General features: G+C 43.3%; 2 protein-coding genes across 2 annotated transcripts in view; both read left to right on the plus strand.

Moving 5' to 3' along the window:
• The window catches only part of otogl (otogelin-like), a 28,299-nt gene extending 15,684 nt beyond the window's left edge, over window positions 1-12,615 (plus strand). Inside the window, exons 29-56 of the mRNA XM_056416220.1 lie at window positions 1,132-1,288; window positions 1,476-1,502; window positions 1,637-1,816; window positions 1,899-2,177; window positions 2,274-2,391; window positions 2,462-2,541; window positions 2,665-3,557; window positions 4,084-4,261; window positions 4,393-4,535; window positions 4,615-4,638; window positions 4,764-4,856; window positions 4,942-5,131; window positions 5,383-5,600; window positions 5,932-6,073; window positions 6,174-6,359; window positions 6,463-6,675; window positions 6,939-7,043; window positions 7,140-7,247; window positions 7,407-7,508; window positions 7,591-7,695; window positions 8,355-8,395; window positions 8,504-8,567; window positions 8,798-8,976; window positions 9,081-9,185; window positions 9,261-9,380; window positions 9,744-9,789; window positions 11,800-11,879; window positions 11,957-12,615. Coding sequence (XP_056272195.1) covers window positions 1,132-1,288; window positions 1,476-1,502; window positions 1,637-1,816; window positions 1,899-2,177; window positions 2,274-2,391; window positions 2,462-2,541; window positions 2,665-3,557; window positions 4,084-4,261; window positions 4,393-4,535; window positions 4,615-4,638; window positions 4,764-4,856; window positions 4,942-5,131; window positions 5,383-5,600; window positions 5,932-6,073; window positions 6,174-6,359; window positions 6,463-6,675; window positions 6,939-7,043; window positions 7,140-7,247; window positions 7,407-7,508; window positions 7,591-7,695; window positions 8,355-8,395; window positions 8,504-8,567; window positions 8,798-8,976; window positions 9,081-9,185; window positions 9,261-9,380; window positions 9,744-9,789; window positions 11,800-11,879; window positions 11,957-12,157 — 4,377 coding nt within the window. The 3' untranslated portion in view covers window positions 12,158-12,615. The remainder of the gene's footprint in view (window positions 1-1,131; window positions 1,289-1,475; window positions 1,503-1,636; window positions 1,817-1,898; window positions 2,178-2,273; window positions 2,392-2,461; window positions 2,542-2,664; window positions 3,558-4,083; window positions 4,262-4,392; window positions 4,536-4,614; window positions 4,639-4,763; window positions 4,857-4,941; window positions 5,132-5,382; window positions 5,601-5,931; window positions 6,074-6,173; window positions 6,360-6,462; window positions 6,676-6,938; window positions 7,044-7,139; window positions 7,248-7,406; window positions 7,509-7,590; window positions 7,696-8,354; window positions 8,396-8,503; window positions 8,568-8,797; window positions 8,977-9,080; window positions 9,186-9,260; window positions 9,381-9,743; window positions 9,790-11,799; window positions 11,880-11,956) is intronic.
• A 962-nt stretch (window positions 12,616-13,577) lies between these two features.
• The window catches only part of ptprq (protein tyrosine phosphatase receptor type Q), a 34,432-nt gene continuing 27,994 nt past the window's right edge, over window positions 13,578-20,015 (plus strand). Inside the window, exons 1-10 of the mRNA XM_056417007.1 lie at window positions 13,578-13,622; window positions 13,934-14,059; window positions 14,151-14,295; window positions 14,424-14,708; window positions 14,806-15,020; window positions 16,724-16,904; window positions 17,196-17,570; window positions 17,658-17,969; window positions 18,472-18,765; window positions 19,134-19,433. Of these exons, the coding sequence (XP_056272982.1) occupies window positions 13,578-13,622; window positions 13,934-14,059; window positions 14,151-14,295; window positions 14,424-14,708; window positions 14,806-15,020; window positions 16,724-16,904; window positions 17,196-17,570; window positions 17,658-17,969; window positions 18,472-18,765; window positions 19,134-19,433 (2,278 nt within the window). The remainder of the gene's footprint in view (window positions 13,623-13,933; window positions 14,060-14,150; window positions 14,296-14,423; window positions 14,709-14,805; window positions 15,021-16,723; window positions 16,905-17,195; window positions 17,571-17,657; window positions 17,970-18,471; window positions 18,766-19,133; window positions 19,434-20,015) is intronic.

Genomic DNA, 20,015 nt, shown 5'->3' on the forward strand with positions numbered 1-20,015 from the left:
TTTTCCTTTGGTCATTGAAGAAAACTATTTCACATAAATACATAAATCTGAAGGGTTGGAGCTGCTATGACGCTTTATTTTATAAGTTCATGGTTAGATGACACATTCTGAGTTTTCCTTTGGCACTCAGACTAAAGAAGTCACATTCCCTCGAGCTGTTCAGATTTCTTTTCAAAACAGAAGTAAGGGATGTAATATTTAAACATGCCAATGACGTTATCCAAACAACTATATTTTAGTGGCTTTATTAGAGTTATATCCACTTCATAAGTGGAGCGAAAAGCACCCATCCAAGGAAGTCACTTATAAAGCTTGCATTCTTGAGAAAGTGTCATTTATCTGCAATGCTCTGGTTGGTATAATCTACATGACAGGACATCTTTGGTAGCCAATCTCTTTTTCCTTAAACTCACGAACAAGGGAGGTTCTCGGTCTGACAGAAATAAATGGTGCTGCACTAGAGAACACAATTCAGTCCCCCTGCTGTATAGGTATAAGGCAATTGACACATGTTGTAAAACAGGATACACTTACAGTAACTATTGTTGTTTAATAAAATACATTCACTATTTATGGAAATAATGGGGTTGATTTAAATTGTACGATACTGCCCACATTTAAATTGTATTGATACAGAATGTTTTTTGGGGATTGTTCATAACCAGTATAGAAAATAACAAAGAGTCTGAAGTAGTCCAGGGAACCTTTTTAATAATGGGGCTGTATTATATTGCGAGTCTATTTGCTACACTCAGGTTGCAGCATCCTGTCAAATCAATAGTTGTGCTTCTCGCATCAAAAGGATAAATAATACATCTCAAAGTTTTGATGGGATTGAGTGTGATGTTTTTGTGCATTGCTGCAGCCCTTGTCAGGAACACAGGGGGACAGTTCACTTTGCATTTGGTCTGTGTGTCACCGAGCTCATCTGATCCCCTCTGCACCAGAGCTTGACCCACATTCCTTTGTCCTGATACCTCATCACTCCTTCACTGTCTGCATAATTGAACGCTACTCACCCCCTAAAGCCCCAGTGACATTCGCCTGGTTCATTTTATGATTGTGTGTTTGTTAGCATGTAACTGTGTGTGTTTGTGTGACCATGAACATGTGTTGTGCGTAACCCTCCAGGTGGATGTGGCCTGGTTCTATAGAAACTGCCTGACAGACACTTGCAATTGTAACCGTGGGGGAGACTGCGAGTGTCTCTGCACGTCCATTGCTGCGTATGCACACACATGCTGTCAACAGGGGGTTACAATCCACTGGAGATTGCCCTCTGTCTGTCGTGAGTACACACACACACACACACACACACACACACACTGTTACTGTACCGCAGTCAGAGTTGTGACCCCTGCTTACCTCTTTGACCCACTTCCGCCAGTCCCTCGTTGCAAACACCAATTGATTCACATATTACCGCACACTGTTGAAATGTTTAATAACTTGTGAACTGTCTTGTTCTCTTTTAGCCTATGATTGTGAATACTATAATCAAGGTACGTATGAGTGAGGGTTAGTTTCTTTCAGATTGCTATTTTGTTGATTGTCATTTCCAAACCGTACACACTCTGATTCCCTGCTAGATTGTCACTAAACCTATTCCCTCTCTCTTTTTCTCACTTCCCCGTAGAACTAGGTGATGGCCCATTTTCATTGGTGAGTGCTGTTTATAATGACACCATGTTTGGAGTGAATCGTACCAGCAACTCAGTGTTTCCTCTGGTGAGAGAGAGAACAGGGCAGTGGCCTGCCCCGGGCTTACTGTTCAACTTCATGATCACAGCAGGCTTGCAAAAGGACAGAACATCTCGTGAGCATCCACATTCACACAGTTACACACCACTACTCATTGTTTTTTCTGTGATTTAACCTCCATTCACTTATTTTCACAGGTGTCCCTGTGGTGTCACTAGAGTCTGCAGAGAGACCAAACTATTTCCTGGTCGTGTCAGGACGCAGCCGTCTTCAGTTGGAGCGCTGGAGTCGAGGGCCGGAGTTTAGTCACAGGGCATCCTTTATCCAGCACCAGGGGCTGTTTCTGCCAGGCCACACCTCCTTCGAGCTTGTCGGCCAACCTGGCATCTTTCTGACATTGACGCGCACTGCTTCACAAGCTCAAAGATACGATTCCTCAGAGGCCTTCAAAGCCAGCGGCAGCTTCATACTGGAGGGTCAGAAACACATGCATGTAGCCAACAGACAGACACGTGTGCATTTACATGAACACAAACACAAACTAATCGGGTGTTTTTCCTCTCCTTTGGCAGAGAGTACCTTTGTGATACCTTACCGTATGATGTGTGAGTGGCGCTACCAGGCCTGTGCTAGCCCTTGTGTCCGCTCATGCAGTGACCCAGATGCCACCCGCTGCCAGTTCCTGCCTCCGTAAGAGTACACATTATATAACACACATTGTCAATGCTTACCTCCGGTGCTAAGTTTGTGTATGTTGCAGTGTGGAAGGCTGCTTCCCACGTTGTCCCAAGAACATGGTCCTGGATGAAGTCACCAGACGATGTGTCTACGCAGAGGACTGTGAGTACCGCGGATGAGTGTTTTGCCATAGAGCAGTTATGGTTTTCTGTTACAATACATTTATTATTAGGATTTTTAAAATCAATACGACATATTTACTTCAATATTAATGGTTTCTACCAGGTGTGTCCCTTCCCCCAACTCCGACACCCTTTGCATATGCGACGCGGTCCAACAGAACGACTGCAGCACCATCAACAACGACAACCACTACAACTACGAGTACTACTAGGCCCACAAGGCCTAGAACCACAACCACCACTATGCCCACTACCACAACCACCAGAGTAAGGACTACCTCCTCCACGACTGTCGGGCCCACAACAACCACCACAACTCCCACTATTTCCAGTACAACATCAGCCACTGAGCGTGTCACCACTCCGTCGGCAGCGCCTCCTGCTCCTCCCACCACTCTTGTTTCTACCACTCTCACTCCCTCAACCCGGCCTGAGACAACCACTCTCAGCACAACTGAGATGACCCCCACTCAAACCACGGTCACCACAGGGGAGACCACAAGCACCACCACAGCAACTCCCTCCATTGTACCCACTGAGGCGACTACGGTCAGCACACCCGCTCCTCCTAAGTCCCCGACGACTCTTCCATCCACCAGCTTGCCCTTCATTCTTACCTCAACCAGCGTTACCACAGCATCCACAGCATTGCCATCATCCCCAGTAACCTCCACTCCACCTCCTCTCACCTCCCCCTCCACTCAGCCACCACCCACCGCAGCAGTCACAACTGCCGCCACTTCTGTCCCTGGAACCACCACTAAAGCGTCGGCCACACCTCAGCCTCCACCTGTAGAGACAACCATCGCCATGGAGACCACTACCCCAACAGACGGCCCGATAGTTATCGTGACAACCTCAGCACCATTTCCCACAACCATCGAGACCACCACTGAGCCGTTATCCACAGAAATAATCACAAGTCCTTACACCTCTACTGTAACAGAGGAAACATCAACCACACATCCTCTCCTCTTGCCCACTACTCCCTGCACAGTAAGTGTTATACTTGCACACAAACACATTGAAGATGCATTTGATGGGACGGTAATTATGTAATTGATGTTTTACATTAATTGATTGACTTACAGTTGATTTTGGTTGCTTTCAGGTGATTATTTCGGTATCTATAGGCGTTTTCCACAGCAGTAATGTTGACTTGTCGTAGCAGGAAAAGCACAGGTGTCAGTAATAAACGTAACGACGTCTCTGTTCTGTTTAATGTTAAGTGTCCCAGTAAGTAATGCGAGTGTGACGGTGAGCCAGCATGAACTGTATCAGGACCTGGAAAAGTGAAGCAGTTCAATTAAATCAAGACATTAATAATTTTAATGAAGACTGTGCATTTCTTCGGAGAATATTATCAAAATGCACATTATTACTCTATGTACATGTGTTAATCCATGACCTTTCTGTATTTACAGGTTGGCACGACCGTAGAAAAGTCTACAGATGTCTATGAAGGGGGCTGAGACATGTAAACATGCTTTGTAAAACAAAATGTGTGTTTCTGTCTCCACAGCCTCCATACTCCTACCGCATCGATGAGTGTGTTGAGTTCATCTGTTTTAATGGAGAGCTGCTGCTTCACAACTCCTCTCTGCACTGTCGCTACAACACCACTCAGCCCCAGTGCAGCCTGCTGGGCCTGCCCATCCTCATCAACACAGACGCCTGCTGCCCCTTGTGGCAGTGCCCCTGTAAATTTTTTTTTTTTTTTTAAACAACATTTCACCCTGTGATTCAGTAATTGACAGGTTTATCGATTATAATCCAATGTTTACTGAGAGGATGTGTGGTTGATTTTATTGATAACATTTGTTTTTGCCAGGTCGTTGCACTGTGATGTCAGACCTGCGTGTCATCACGTTTGATGGCAACAACGTGGCCTTGTATGATAACGGCTCCTACATCCTGGTCAACCTTCCCATGGAGACTATTATTGGCACCGTTGAGAAATGTCCTACCAGCCAGGTAATGCCCAGAATAAAATATGCATTGCATTGTAAGACATCTTCGAACTATTTAGTGAAACGTTTTGTTTTCTTTGTAGAGTGTAAACTCCATCAGACGAACTGTGAGTACATGCTCTTCTCCCCTATCGTTCAGTTGTGTTTGCATTAAACGCAAAAGCTGTTTTTCAATTTCAATTCATAGTTATTGTATTGTATCGTTACATTCTCTTATTTAACTCCCCTACAGAGTCCTACAGGTGGAACATCCGGTCTGTGTTTTAGGAAGCTGAACATTACTACCTCCTCCTACAGGATCATCATCAACCGACTGGATCGCAAGGTGAGTCTCTAAACCGAGGATACTGCCAAGCGTTCAACTTATCTCATGCAAATAAAGTGTTTATTGTGTGCTTGTCTGTCTCTAGGTGACAGTGAACTACAGACCTGTGAGACTTCCCTTCTCCCGTCACTCTCTTTATGTGGAAGACACAGGGAGCATGTACCTGATCCACACACCTGGCGGGGTCAGCATACAATGGTATCACAGCACTGGCATCATGGTGCTGCAGTACATCGCTCTTTACAATGCCTCTGTGCCCACTCGAGGCCTTTGTGGTGAGTCCCCACACACTCTCCAGCTTTTACGACATCAGCAGCAGCCTCATCCCATCAGCACCTCCAGGCTTAATGTCCAAACAGCAGCATCACTTTGACTCGAGTCATTATTGAAAAGGACACTTTGAGATGTTGAGAGCCATTTGCTTTAATTAACCACACACATTATCTCACTCCACGTATATATTGCTCACTGACAATAGATCTCACACACACACTTAAACCAAACATATGTCTGCACATTATGTCAGGTTGTTGTGATGGGAACCCAGAAGATGACCTGAAGCTGCCCAATGGCACAGTGGTCCGAGAAGTGGGAGACATGATGCTCTTCCTTCATGCTTGGAGAGTCCACACAAACGATGAAACAGAACACACGCGCAGAGTCGGAGACAACTGCACCATCGAGGACTGCTCCACCTGCCTCTCCATGCTCCGCCTGAGAGCCTTCATGCCATGCCACAGCAAGGTAGCTCCAGTAGAGACGCAGCATCTTACAAGCTCGGTCGTGTTTAGTTCCTTTGCCATGACTTCAGTCAGTGGATTGATTGACATTCTCTGGTTCCAGCATTTAACATTTGAGGATTTGTCTCTATTTTTATACCATTGTGAATGTAATGTCTTTAGGTTTTGAACTGTTGGGTGGATAAAACAAGCTATTTGATGACATCATTGTGTGACATTGTTGTTTCCCCTTTATAACCTTTATTTTTAGACACATTTTGTGATAAAAACAAACAAACACAACAGATCAATTATAAAATGATTATCATGACTTTTGCCTGGTTGTGTGTTTTCAGGTTCCTCCAGAGCAGTTCTGTGACATTATGTGGGCGGGGGACCAGCACTACAAGGACCACCAATGTGACTTCCTGGCGGCGTACGTGGCGGTCTGCTACACACATCAAGTCTGCATCAGCTGGAGACGATACAACTTCTGTCGTAAGGAGACACGGGCTCGGAAATAACACACACGAACCCAGATGTACTGATTCGTGTCTCTCATTTGCTCATGCATTGCTAAGTGCCTGTCATCCTGTAGCATTGCGATGCCCCCCTGGTAAGGAGTATCAGCCATGTGTGAGCACCTGTGCCAGCCGCACCTGTCTGAACAGAGAGTACTACGAGGAGACCACCTGCTCCTTCGTCAGAGAGGAGTGTGTGTGCCGCAGTGGAACCATTCTGCACCGCGCCGACTCCCCTTACTGTGTAACTGAGGATCGCTGTGGTGAGTGACAGAGTATTTACTGTGAGACAATTAATTTTGGACTGTATATTACTCCTACACAGTGTGTATTTACTTGGTTTTATACGTCCCTGGATGTATCCAGTGTGCACAGATAATGAGGGTAACCCCCGGGCCCCGAGCGAGGTGTGGAATGGCTCCGACCGCGGCTGCTGTCTGTACAAGTGTATGGAAAATGGCTCTGTGGTGGCCGTCGAGCCAGACTGCAACTCTGTCTCCACACCGCTGTGTGAGAGGGAGGGAGAGTACGTGCTGGATGTGCTGGAAGAAGGGGCCTGCTGCCCGAAGAAGATCTGTGGTGAGTTTAAAGATGAAACAAAACATCTGATCCAAATACTAACTTCTGGATATTGCATTTGAGAAATGGTGGTTTAATCTCAAGTGTTATCCCTTTATAGTCATATTATATTACTGGTGATGGTTCACCTATTTTGAAGCAAATCAGTATCCCCAAATACTTCTAATTGTGGACACCAAAAATCACAACAATTCATTGAACATATATGACCCAATAAATATGTTTTTCTCCTCGTCTTTCTTTGCTTCTTCTCAACTTGTCAGAGTGCAACATGACCATCTGTGACAGCGAAGCTCCACCTTGTGATAATGGGAACAGGCTCGTGATTGGCTACAGTGCTCTGTCCTGCTGTCCCGAGTACAGATGTGGTGAAAACAAACTTTAATTGCTCCATTTTTTACTCCAGAGTTTTTAGACATCTTGTCAACTCTTGAACCTGAACACTTTTCTGTGTTTTTTCTCAGAGTGTGACCCCATGGCATGCCCCCATGTGTCTGCCCCCAACTGCAGGGAAGACCAGTTCCTAGTGGAAGTCAGGGGGGCAAAATTCTGCTGCTACTCTTACCTTTGTGGTAAGTTGTCATTGTGATTCACAGGTCACACAGGTCAGTATAAAACTGAAATCAGAAGTCTTTGGCACGAGGTTGGCAATGTGCTTTCTCTCCATCGTTGGCACCTCCATCAATTACAGCAACACAACTGAATTTGGTGTTTTTCTTCTGTCTGAGCAGTGTGTGAGTCTTGCACTGAACCCCATCCAAGTTGTTCACAAGGAGAAATTCTGGCTGTGGATCTGAACACAACCAACAGCTGCTGTCCACAGTACCATTGCGGTAAGTGTGTGAGTGTTTGCAAATGTGGGTTTTGGGGTCTGTGTCTTCAGGTCCTGCTTGTTCTTTCTCCCATGTGTTACAGTGTGTGATGTCAACCTGTGCCCTGAATCATCTATGACGTGTGCACCTGGTCTCTCTTTGGTACAAACTGCTGTCCCTGGGCATTGCTGCATGCAGCACCACTGCGGTACACACTCCAAAACACTCGCATACATATGTATACATCCTATTTGGTGCTCGTGGGTGTCGAGGCGATCGTTGCATTCATCTAAGAAGTTATGCCCGCCACATACACTACCGTTCAAAAGTTTGGGATCACCCAGACAATTTCGTGTCTTCCATGAAAAATCACACTTTTATTTATCAAATGAATATAAAATAGAGTCAAGACATTGACAAGGTTAGAAATAATGATTAATATTTGAAGTATTAATTTTGTTCTACAAACTTCAAGCTCAAAGGAAGGCCAGTTGTATAGCTTATATCACCATCATAACTGTTTTCAGCTGTGCTAACATAATTGCACGGGTTTTCTAATCAGATATTAGTCTTCTAAGGCGATTAGCAAACACAATGTACCATTAGAACACTGGAGTGATAGTTGCTGGGAATGGGCCTCTATACACCGATGGAGATATTTCACTAGAAACCAGACGTTTCCACCTTGAATAGTCATTTACCACATTAACAATGTAGAGAGTGTATTTATGATTAATTTAATGTTATCTTTATTGAAAAAAAGTGATTTTCTTTGAAAAATAAAGTCATTTCTAAGTGATCCCAAACTTTTGAACGGTAGTGTATCTGTATAACTTCTCTCTTTAACTTTCTCTCTGTCACTCCCAGAATGCCAATGTGAGGACAGCGCTCTCCCCATCTGTCACGTGGTAAGTCAGCAAAAAGTGGCATCACCAGTTACTGTCTAATCAGATCTTTGCTTCAAGGAAGAAAAATGGAGCAAATTCAGTCAAGTCAGCAATCTGTTTTTCTCTCAGGGGGAAGTGCGGGTCGAGGTTCCAGACAGTATCACCAACTGTGGCTGTCTTCAGCATACATGCCGTACGTGTAGAGCAAGCCGGAAATCTCACGCAAACACACACAGCCACACACACACACACACACCTGACACTAGTGTGACGATTGACATGCTGTTGACATAGTTTCATCTCCTGCCTCTAATTGCTCAAATGCCAGGCTCCCTTCATATTAACCCTGGAAAAAGATTTATATTTGTCAATGTTAGTCGTCTGGTATGATTATTTATCCTATGTTTATGTGTGCGTGTACAGAGAAAGCGGAGGTGTGTCTTTTCCAAGAGGTAACAGTCCTGGGCCCAGGCCAGTCTCTCATTCAGTACTTTGAAGACGAGATGTGTGACGCTGTTCACTGCCTGCATCACAAAGATCCAGATTCCGGCTTCTACGCCATGGAAATTACCTCCGTCAACTGTTCCCAAAAATGTGGTCCTGTATGTTTCCACGGTTACCACATTTAACACATGCCTCGTCTACTCGTCTTTCCTTATGCGTCTTGTACTAATCCTTCGCTCATGCATTCGGCTCTTCTTCTTAGCACCAGGTGTACGTAACGTCCACAGACCCTCAGGTGTGCTGCGGCTCCTGTAAAAATGTCTCCTGTACTTTTAACAAGGAAAACGGGACGGCAGAGCTTTTTACTGTGAGAAGAAATACATCCACATCCATCATCATTGCTCCACTTTTTGAGCAGTGCTGATTGTGAATGTGTGTGCAGGCAGGGAGTTCCTGGGTGGAGAACTGTACACGGTACGACTGCATGGAAACAGCAGTGGGAGCAATGGTACTTGCCTCTGGGGTGATTTGTCCGCCTTTCAATGAAACGGAGTGTATTCAGGTCAGGACCTCTAAATGTACTATTATACTGACTTTAAGATGAAACTCTTGAAGCCATTTGTTTTTTTACATTCAGTTTCAGGTAGAGACGGTCTAATGCACAATTATAGTTGTTAAAAATGGATGCCATATAATACTGATTCAACACAGTGTCAAAAATGAACAGGACGGCTAAGTTACTATGTTTAATTCTCTGCTCACATTGTTTTTGTCTTGATGGATCAATATTTATATATCAACTTTCCACTTTTCACTGTCATTTATGACTCGAGGCTAATTGGTTGGTGTACCAGTATCTTGAATACTGTTTTGTCATGTGTTTCCCATCATTAGCTCTGGTTTCTCATCTTCTCTCTTCTTACAGAATGGCGGTGTGGCTCAGAGCTATGTGGACGGTTGCTGCAGGACATGTGAGTCTCCAAAGTTATTTGATGCTTCTGGTCATGCTTTGAGCTGTCAAAGTGGTGAGCGCCTTGTTGCCTGGCAGTGGATGGGCTTATTGGCTGAGTGGTTGGGGGTGGCCTGGTGTAGAGGGTGGAGATAAAGCCATGTGTTGGTCTCTTACTACATTTCCCACAATCCCTCGCTTTCCTAATGTGTCCCCAAATCTTCTGTTGACATATTCAAGAGCCAGCACAGCTTAGACAGAAGGAATATGTGTTGACAATGATGAAAAAAATTCAATAGAATGATGAAATATCATAACATTTAATATGATTACTCATACAAAATACAACTTCCTGAACTTGTGCTTTCAAGGTGATGACGTGTAAACTGCTCTTCATGTCTACTTTACTAAATAATATTGAGTAATGAGACATTTCTAAATTGTGTGTGTTGAAGCTTTATGCAGTGGTGATGTTTTTCTCTCCGGTGTGGATTCGGCATTGCAGCCACGCCCGCTTGCCTGCTTTTGATGCGACCTTGCAGTTTGGCCAATCAGGGTGCTCCACGCTGAGCGTTTTACCAATGAGGTTGCGCGGTGGTGCGGGGTTAGAGTTGGCCCTGCTCAGCTGCTCTTTGGAGGACATCAGATGACTGAGTTCCTTGGCTGGCTGCCCGGAGTGGCACAACAAAATGAATTTATTTCATGTGCATGCCAGCTGCACTGATTCCCTCCTCTGTGTTTGTGTGTTTCGCTGAACTGTGTTTTCTGAACCAAACGTAACCTTGTGTGTGTTCTCATGACGTTCTTTGAACCCGACGGCTGTGATCCTGACGATGCTCCCAGGTTCTGGAGTGGGTGTTTTACCGTTTACCGTTAATCCCGTAACCCCCACTGGTAGTACTAACTGTGACAAAGGTACCACGACTTTCCACTGTCGCAATTACATGATCATTTGGCATCCTGGCCTTCAGTGACTCATTCACTTGTCTATTGTCTAATTTATTTACTTGTATTTTAATGTTCTTCCTCTCACTGGTTAACCCCCACAACACATTACAGCATGAACTAAGGCCGCATGATTATACTATAATAATAAATAAATAAGATTATTATTCTACAATATTGAGATCACGATTATCTAACACGATTATTTATTGGTTTTAGAGACAAAATATTGATATTGCACATTTTAAACAGAGCACTGCTATTTCTGCTAATGTACAAATGTTTGCATCAAATGAGGTTTTGTTCTATAACTGAATTAGTTGTTCTTTAACTGAATTCGGTGAATTTTTGTTTTGCCATCTGCTGTTTTATAATAGAACAGAGAGCAGACAGGCAGAACAAGTAATACACATTTAGTTTGTCACATACTGGGTTTTTTTCTGTTGTATGCATATAGAAACATGACAGCTCGATACAAGTGAAACCAAAACCTCTGTGAGTTTAGGAAGCGCTTCATTTGATATGCCGCAAGAGTTTCCTACGAGCTACGATTAATATTCAGTGTCAAAATATCCATCAGACAATATGCAATGTTAAATATAAGAGAGAAAGCTTTATTAAATCAAAGTATCAATGCCAGATGTGACACATTCATCCATTTGGAGAAAGCGGAAGCTCATTTACTTTTGTCCTACATAAGAATTTTAACCAGTTTTGATGAGCTTAAAAGTAAGGTTAGGTTTAGGTCAGTAGCCAATCAGAGAGACCGATCTCTGCTGTGAGAACTGTGCCCCTCCCGTCAGCCAACTGTCAATCAAAGCAAGCTCCTACTGCTGGGCAACAAACACACCTGCTCAATAGGCCTCCAGGGTTTGAGTGACAGATCTCTGCAGTAAAACTATCAAAGACTATGTTTCTGCGTGAGCATATGTTTACCGGTGTGTGTGTGTGTGTGTGTGTGTGTGTGTGTGCATTTATTTATGTATGAACTTGCATCCTCATGTTGTCTGCTTTGATTTGTCAATCATCCTTCTTTCTGAGTGTCACTCTGTGTATGCATCTTATTTCTGTGTGAACATGTGTGTAGGTAAAGAGGACGGTAAGAGTTGCAAGCGTGTGGCCATTCGAACAACCATTCGAAAAGAAGACTGCAGGAGCAACACACCGGTGAGAGAAGAGAGACAACTGAATGATCCTTATGACATTATTTGTTTTAAACTCCTCCTGTCTCCCTCCTCTTTCAGGTGACAGTGTATTCCTGCGATGGGAAATGCCCGTCTGCCACCATATTCAACTTTAACATCAACAGTCACGCCCGGTTCTGTAAGTGCTGCCGTGAGAGTGGACTGCAGAGACGCTCCGTCACACTTTACTGCTCCCGCAATGCCACACTCGTGGAGTACAACTTTCAAGAGCCGCTGGACTGTTCCTGCCAGTGGAACTAAACAAAAGAGTCCAGGCAGAAAAATGAGGAATACATTCGGCTTCTGCAGTCCTGTTGAACAAGCATGACAACCAGCCACGTTTCATTGAATTTGGTACTTAGCACACTTTACAACTCTGAGTCGTAGTTGTAAATCTAAAGATATTGAAAATAAATGGTGTAAGATGCAGATAGTTTTCAAGTAGTTTTGTTTGCACATTAGTCTTTATTTTCTGGAAGAGCTGCCGTGCCGACCTAGTCAGCTATCTAGTGCTTTCAGGTGGTGGTTCGATGCCATCAGCCTCTTATTCTTCTGTATATTAACAATTGATATTATGCTGACACAAAAGTTGTTGCATTTTTCATATCAACTGTTTGGTTAAATAACTGTATGTGCCTTTATCCTTCGAAAAAAGTTTCATGTGATCTTTGTCTTTTGTATTTGTATTTTTAAATAGGGAAATAAAAGATCGAACAGTGTCTTCATCTGAATTATTGCAAGACTGATTGACCTCATGACCTGCAATGTGACATTTTCAAACACACTCAAATCTTATTAAACTCACACTCTCATCCTGAGTCAGCATGTGTGGTGCTGACACGTGTTTGTGTTTCTGCTCTCGAAGTGTATTGCTCTGTGGGAGTCTGCTCTTCATAACAGAGACTCAGCTCCCTGTCCGTCAATCACGTCTCCTTTCACATTCCTGTCATTCCACATGGGCCAGCTCCTAGCACAACACACCCCACGTCAGAGCCAAACCATTCTCACCACTGCACTTTGTTATGACCAGTTTGGAGCCTGTGCTTATTTTAGAGGTTAAGAATACACAATCTTAGACCTGTCTGCTGTGACTGACTTGCTGACTGTAGGTCATTCAGAGGCATGGAGCTGGTGGCTTTGCCCACTGAGCATATCTCAATTTACCACAAAGCCCCACCACATCGATCGTATCCCTCTCCTTTCCCCTCGAACAACCTATCTCACCACCTTCTCACCTTTCCACCTCTCCTCCCTGAATCTCCACCTCTCCTCTCCTCTCATCAGGAGCCCAGCTCTGGAGTGGCCATGTGCCCGTGGTTGCCATGGTGTTCTGTTCTTATCCCAACAAAGAGCCAGATTGGGTTGAACTCATTCTCTCTCTCTCTCTCTCTCTCTCTCTCTCTCTCTCTCTCTCTCTCCGTCTCTGAATACAAACCCAAAGACCGTCTTCACTTGTCTTAGGAGTATTTGCTTCTCGGAGTCATTGAACTCTGACTCTGGATGCGCGCTAAATTCAAATTCCAGGCTGTGCGTAAAACTGAAGTGAAAGCAAGTCCATATTTTACAGCCGCTGTCTTGTGAAGAGCACGTGGTTTATGTACGAGCCTCCCGGTGTCTGACAGCTCAACCAGGTTCCGCAGCTGGATCAGTGACTGCTGGGCGAGATGGAGTGACGCTTCCAATGGGTGCAACAGCGCGTATGTGGTTGCTTGCCAGTTTATGCCAGGTAAGAGAATATCCATCATGCTTATTATCCCCAGCTGTATTGTAGTTGTATTTAAAGGTGCTGAGGAGGAATTCGATATTCAGAGCATTAATATAAGTGTACAACTTTCCCCATGAATGAAGTCACGTGTGTGTTAATTGTTTCTCTGCGCTTCGCCATGCCGGCCCTGCAGTGCATTGTGTCATTTAGTTGTGTATCAATAGCACTGTTGTGTATCAATAGCCTGTGTTCTTGGTGTTAACTGTTGATTACTGTTGCCTCTTGAGCTATATTGTTCGCTCCTGTGACACATGTCACTTTGCTCCTCTCAGGTGGTCTTGCTGACCTGTGAACAGCAGTTGAACCCTATAGAGGTTGAAGTTGTATTTCAGTCCTTCCCCTCCACAAAATATTCAGATGCCTACAAAGTCACCTGCAGGACTGCAAGTAACCAGCTGGTCAGAACAATGGCATGCTTACTTTGGTTCAGTTTAATTAATTGGACTTTATTTATTTTGTATAACTTAATTCATGGTCACATCTCTGCAGGTGTATGTGGAGCCCATTGATCATTCAGCATGTTCACCGGACTGCAACATGTCATTACGGTTGGTTGAGGACCCAAGAGGATATAACATCTCCCTGACAGCCATCAGCAATGATGCTACTCTTGATGCAAAGCATTTTTCCTTCAGTGAGTGTCTGTGGACTCTGAGTAACACTTTCCTGGTGTGGAAAAATGTAGTGTTTGGTATAATGCCGATAGACGTTAATACATAGTATGTCTTGTCTCTACTCCTTCCCTTATGTATACGTGTCCAGTTCCAGTTTCCCTGTCCTTGCTTCATGTATACAGCACGTCTACTACTGCTCTCCTGACGTGGAAACTTCCCAAACAACAAACCCTATCCACCTTGATTGTATACAATACACATACACAATCTGTCGCACAGATCTTCAACATAAACTCACCAGAGACAAACTCTCAGTACTCAGTGAAAGGTCTCCAGCCTGGCACACGCTTCCAGGCCAAAGTTGTGGTCACTACATTCCTCAAACACCTTCATATGACCTTGAAGCAGAGACTCAGCATTGATTTTGAAACAGGTATTATTCGCATTTACCACACAAACACCACAATCAATGCATGATATGACCACAATTTGATCATCTTGTATTACTTGTTGATAATTACCGTCTCCAGCTCAGTGCCCATCTGACTGGTTGGCCAATGGGAGAAGCTGCTACTCTGTGAGAAGGACGGGTTTGACCTGGAGTGATGCCCAGCACATCTGCGGAGGCCTGGCAGCCGGAAGTCATCTGGCTGATCTGAAGACCGTGGAAGATCTGCTTTTCATATCTTATCACTTGCTGAGCCTCAACCTGCTGCTGCTATGGACCGGACTCAATGACCACCAGGTAGCCTTATTATTATCACTAAGAGCCATAATGAATCATTAGAATAGTAAATGTCCCTTTGAGAATTTACATAAGTATGTAATATTTACATTTGGAAATGTACATGAATAATTTGCCATTTTGTAATTTAAAGAAAACTTTATCAATACATATGAATACATATTCACAAGGTCACTGATTGATAAGACAGGAGTGTTTTATGTTCTATGGCTCTGATCGGACGATGGTGATGACACACAGTGTAATTCTTTTTATTGTCAATTAAGAGAATGGTATAGGCAGAGTCAGAAGCTGTTACGTTCAATAGGTTGGCTTTGTTGGTGTAATGACTGGTGACGAGTCATGACAGAAAGAGTTTAAGAGAGAGAAGTGATTAATTACCAAAAATGTAAAAAATGAATCTAAGAATTTTTGTAGCCTATGTAGTAAACCATTTTGTGGCAAACACCCAACCAAAATGTATTTAAATACATTTTTAAATAAATATTAAGTCACTATCTCTCATAAGATGACCTAAAAAATGTGTGCGGTACTATAGTTTATATAGTTTATATCCAGTCCAACACACAAAGCATAGCCCTATGCTCACAATTCTGAAAACTTGAAGCTTATGTATCACCAAAAAGACTGAAATCATGAGGTTTGACACTTTAACACAGTGCATCCGCGCATTAAGAGGAAAGGATGCTGTTAATTAGAAATGATTGCACTGAATGACCGCCATGCACTGTACACTGCGAGGCAATTAAGGAGCCCTTCAAGTGTTGCTAATTAAGGCAAGGTGTGCAGGTGACCTCATGCTGCCTTCAAATGGAGCTTGTGGCTATCACATGGGACGGGACACGGCTCCACTTAGCAATTTTATAGAAACCTCAGATACAGCCATGCAGGAGAAGCAGTGTAAGCTGCTATAATCACATTATTGTCTGTGTTCAGTCTAGATTCCACAATTTCGCAAGCTAGCGAGTGGTAACTTAATGCAGAAGGACAGAGGAAAAAGATGAGGCCGTCGAGATATTTTTCCTCTCAACTCTATACGACTCAAATAACAAGAACAATATATTAACTTATAGTCTTTTTACAATTCAGCAGTTATTCTGATCTGCAAGACTGTCAAGATAGTGCAGCATTTGGTTCTGTCGGATATGGAGAAACAAATAGAAAGTGAACAGCAGGACAGTAGTAGTAGATCTTAAAATTTAAAGCAGTATAGTTAAACTTCCCCACACACAATTTTGTCAACATTAACGAATAATCCTGTAGTGTGCACACCAACATACTTTATGTCTTAAGAAACTGATTCACAGCAATGAATTATTGTACTTCTGTATTTATCGTAAAGATACTTAGGAAACGACGACTCTTTGTTGGATTTACTTTTTAGGATTTAAGAAGAATAGTTTAAGTAAATACAGATATAACATTTCAAAACCAATCTAACAGTTTCACTTGATCTGCTTGCATGAGGTTGTGGCATATTAAGCTATATCCTCTGTTTCAAAATCATAGAGCAATAAAAGCACAGGGGAAGGTGATATTCTTGCAAAGTGGTTTCCAATTTAAAAACAAAAAGCCCCAACGCAGCAGGTGCTCCTTAAAGGGGAGTTTTGTTTATGCTACTTTCACTTTAATGATAGTCAGCTGGGGATGTCTGTCCTGTGTATACACACAGTGCATAATGTCTCTCTTCTGTTACCCCACAGGAGGAGGGGCATCCTCTCTGGTCTGATGGCTCAGCCTATAACTTGACAAACTCCATGAAGTCATTACTGCCAGCCAATCAGACCGACTGTTTTGCCCTTCAGATGAATGCCACAGGGCCAGGATACTTTCTCACTCCATTCTTCTGTAACATCCCCTTACCCTTCATCTGCCATCTCCAGAGTAAATAACTTGTGTAATATTGTATTAACCACATCATATTATTAACCACATCATTTAATGTGCAAACATTATTTATTTCAGACAATTTTGAGTTCTCCTTGAATCATCACAAAATATATCAAACAATTTAAATATTTCAATGTCATAACCCTCAACCAATGATATTGTTCAATCTCAGGGTAATACGTAATGATAAATACTTACTAGTTGTTGACCCATACCATATACTGTATGTGTGGATATACTTCCTTCCCTCATTTCCTTCTCAACTTGTTTCTCCCTCTTTCACAGCCCCTCCTGTCCCTGCCACATTCTCCTTTGACCTGGTTCAGGTCACAGAGCAACAAGTACATCTTCGTTGGAGTCACCTTGAACCCTTGAAGTCTCTTAATCTTTCTTTTTTTGAGATATTCCTCCAGTACCAAGAGGAGGGAAATATAGAGTTGATTCAAGATAAAGAAGATAGAAGCATGAAGTCAGAGGACAAACAGGGAACACAAAGCTTAAACGGTATCAGAAAGCTTGTCAGGGTCCCCATATCCCTGTCCTCCAGAGCGGTAACAGTAACAGGTTTGTCTCCAGGGAGCATCTACTCTTTCACCCTTCGAGCTGCTCATCCTACTGGCTCCACCTGGAGCTTGGGACAAACACGAACTGCGTACACTAGTGAGTCTGCTGACACACATGAAGTACACAAGCAAGTTCTTGTCGTAAAATTCGTAACTTCAAGGCTTTATGTAATCTTTCTTACAGGACCTCTTCCTCCTCAAAATATCACTTTTGGCCCCAGCACCATCAATCAGATCAGTGTCCGCTGGATGCTGACAGATGCACAGTCAGGGGTTGGACAGACCTTTGTTGTGCGCTATGAGGACGTGTCTTCACGAAAGGAGAGCATAGTTGGAATGACCAATATCTCCAGGTTATCTGAGACTGGTGGGCTGCAGGTATACACTGCTGTGATTGGAGGGCTTCGGCCGCACAGGAAATACAGGGTCGGAGTTTACACCGTCACCCAGCGGGGCATAGAGAGCTGTGGACAAGCGCCTGTGACTGTACAGACCGGTGAGCGTGTAACGGGACGTTACGGCAGATATGTGTGAAGCCTCTGTTCTAGTGTTGTGCTCCAGGCTCACAGTGAGCCAACACCCACACCACCAGGACGCTGATACGGCCAATTAAATGGAATTCATTAGTTTCATTATTTACACCTGGGACTTTCCTACTGATTCATGATGATTCATTTCTTTGACATCTTGAAATATATAGTTTGAAAATGTGGGCAAAAGAACTTCACAAGTCATTAATTCACTGTTATTGCCACTATAGTCCATCATATTCATCCAGAAAGTACAGTACCATCCAATATTTGACTGGACTTTATTGTTAATCAGTTCTAGGAAGCAACACCGTCTACTCACAAGGCGCCAAAAGAGAAGCGGTTTAGATATTTGTTGGCATAAATGGAACTTTGCTGATGTACAGTATGTAAATGCATATTTGTGTAATCCAGACTTTGCTATAGCTTTGCTGAGAACAAAATAACAACCTTCTTTGCTCCTCTTAGCGGTGACGGCCCCGAGTGATCTGCTGGTGTTGAACACAACCGGAGATCTGACAGTCTGCTGGACCAGTTCACCTGACGACCCTCCAGATGGTTATTATCTCACAATCCATCCACCCATTCATCCCACTCTAACCTCACTGTGGGTAAACCAGTCCAGTCCCGGTGCACACTGGGCACATCTGTCTGTGTGTGTTAACGTGGGCACATTTACTCCAGGTCAGACTTATGAAATAGGAGTTGTCTCTCTGAGGGGAAAGGACAGGAGCAACATGACCAGCATCACACACACCACAGGTAAAAGAAACAACAATACAGACAGTAGTCTGAGGTAGCCAGTTTTGTTAGAATGCATTTATCTTTTTGTTTTCCGCCCTCCTTGTTGAGTTTCAGTGATAGTGAATATAAAGAGGGGGGTTGCACTCAACAGGCTGTAACTTCACATTTTCTGTTTGGAAAGCTTCAGATAAACTTCTTAATACACAGACAGAATGAGGACTGTGGATTTAGTCCCCTAATGACCAGTATGAACAAAAGGAAGTGAGAAAAACATGTTTCAATATTCATATGGGCATCTGACTTGAAAAATAATGGACCTACCCTTTAATAATAGAGAGAGTAATGTCTACTGTCGTTGTCTCTTGTTTCTCCCTCTGTATGTCTAGATCCAATGCCAGTTCAGGTAGCAGTCCCCCTTTCAGTGGGCACAAACTCTGCACAACTGTACATCCAGCCTCCAAAGCTGGGTCTGATTGATGGAGTGAATGTGTGTGTGTGTCCAAGATTGTGTGACAGTCTGTGTGAGGGACTGTGTGGGAACACATGCCTCTGGCACTCCCTGCCTGCTGGGGTTCACACCATAACCCTGAGCGACCTCAGTCCCGGATCAGAGCACCAGCTCAAGGTGTGCAGCACAAGCAGAGAGCAGACGGGACCTCCGTACTACACACGCCCCGTTAGAACACGTGAGCCCTGCTACGACTTTAATGATCTCACAACATCGTGGGTCCTTCTCTGTTAGTGTATTGTAACCTGGAGAAGGCCTCTCATCACTTTTTCTATTAGGATAGAACTACTGTATCTATTATAATTTGGCATTAGTTAAAAGTAGTTTTTCATGTCTTTATCTACTGCATATTGCAGCAATTTGATTCAATTAATCCACTTCCCTAATATTGGCATCACTTTACTGGTCAACTGTTTGGTTTTCTTTTGAAGATTTATGTTCTCAACATGTAGTGATCACACCACAAAAATCAACACCATTTAGTTCAGGCCTCGAGCTATATGACAGATGTCATATTGTATGATATTGTGTGTATCTTGTTTTGTTAGTGTGCTTCTTAAGGCATTCAGATTTCTTTGTGACAAACCCAAAATGAAGGCCCAACGCTGATGTGGATAAGCTTTTTTTCCATCTTATTTCCTAAATTAAGAGAAGATGATGGCATCATCTTTCAATGCATTTAAAGTACATATATATAGATATATATATATATCTATATATATATATATATATATATTACACATGTATATGTATACATAAA

Source organism: Pseudoliparis swirei, chromosome 6, assembly GCF_029220125.1.
Source record: "Pseudoliparis swirei isolate HS2019 ecotype Mariana Trench chromosome 6, NWPU_hadal_v1, whole genome shotgun sequence".
NCBI classification, from domain to species: Eukaryota; Metazoa; Chordata; class Actinopteri; order Perciformes; family Liparidae; genus Pseudoliparis; species Pseudoliparis swirei.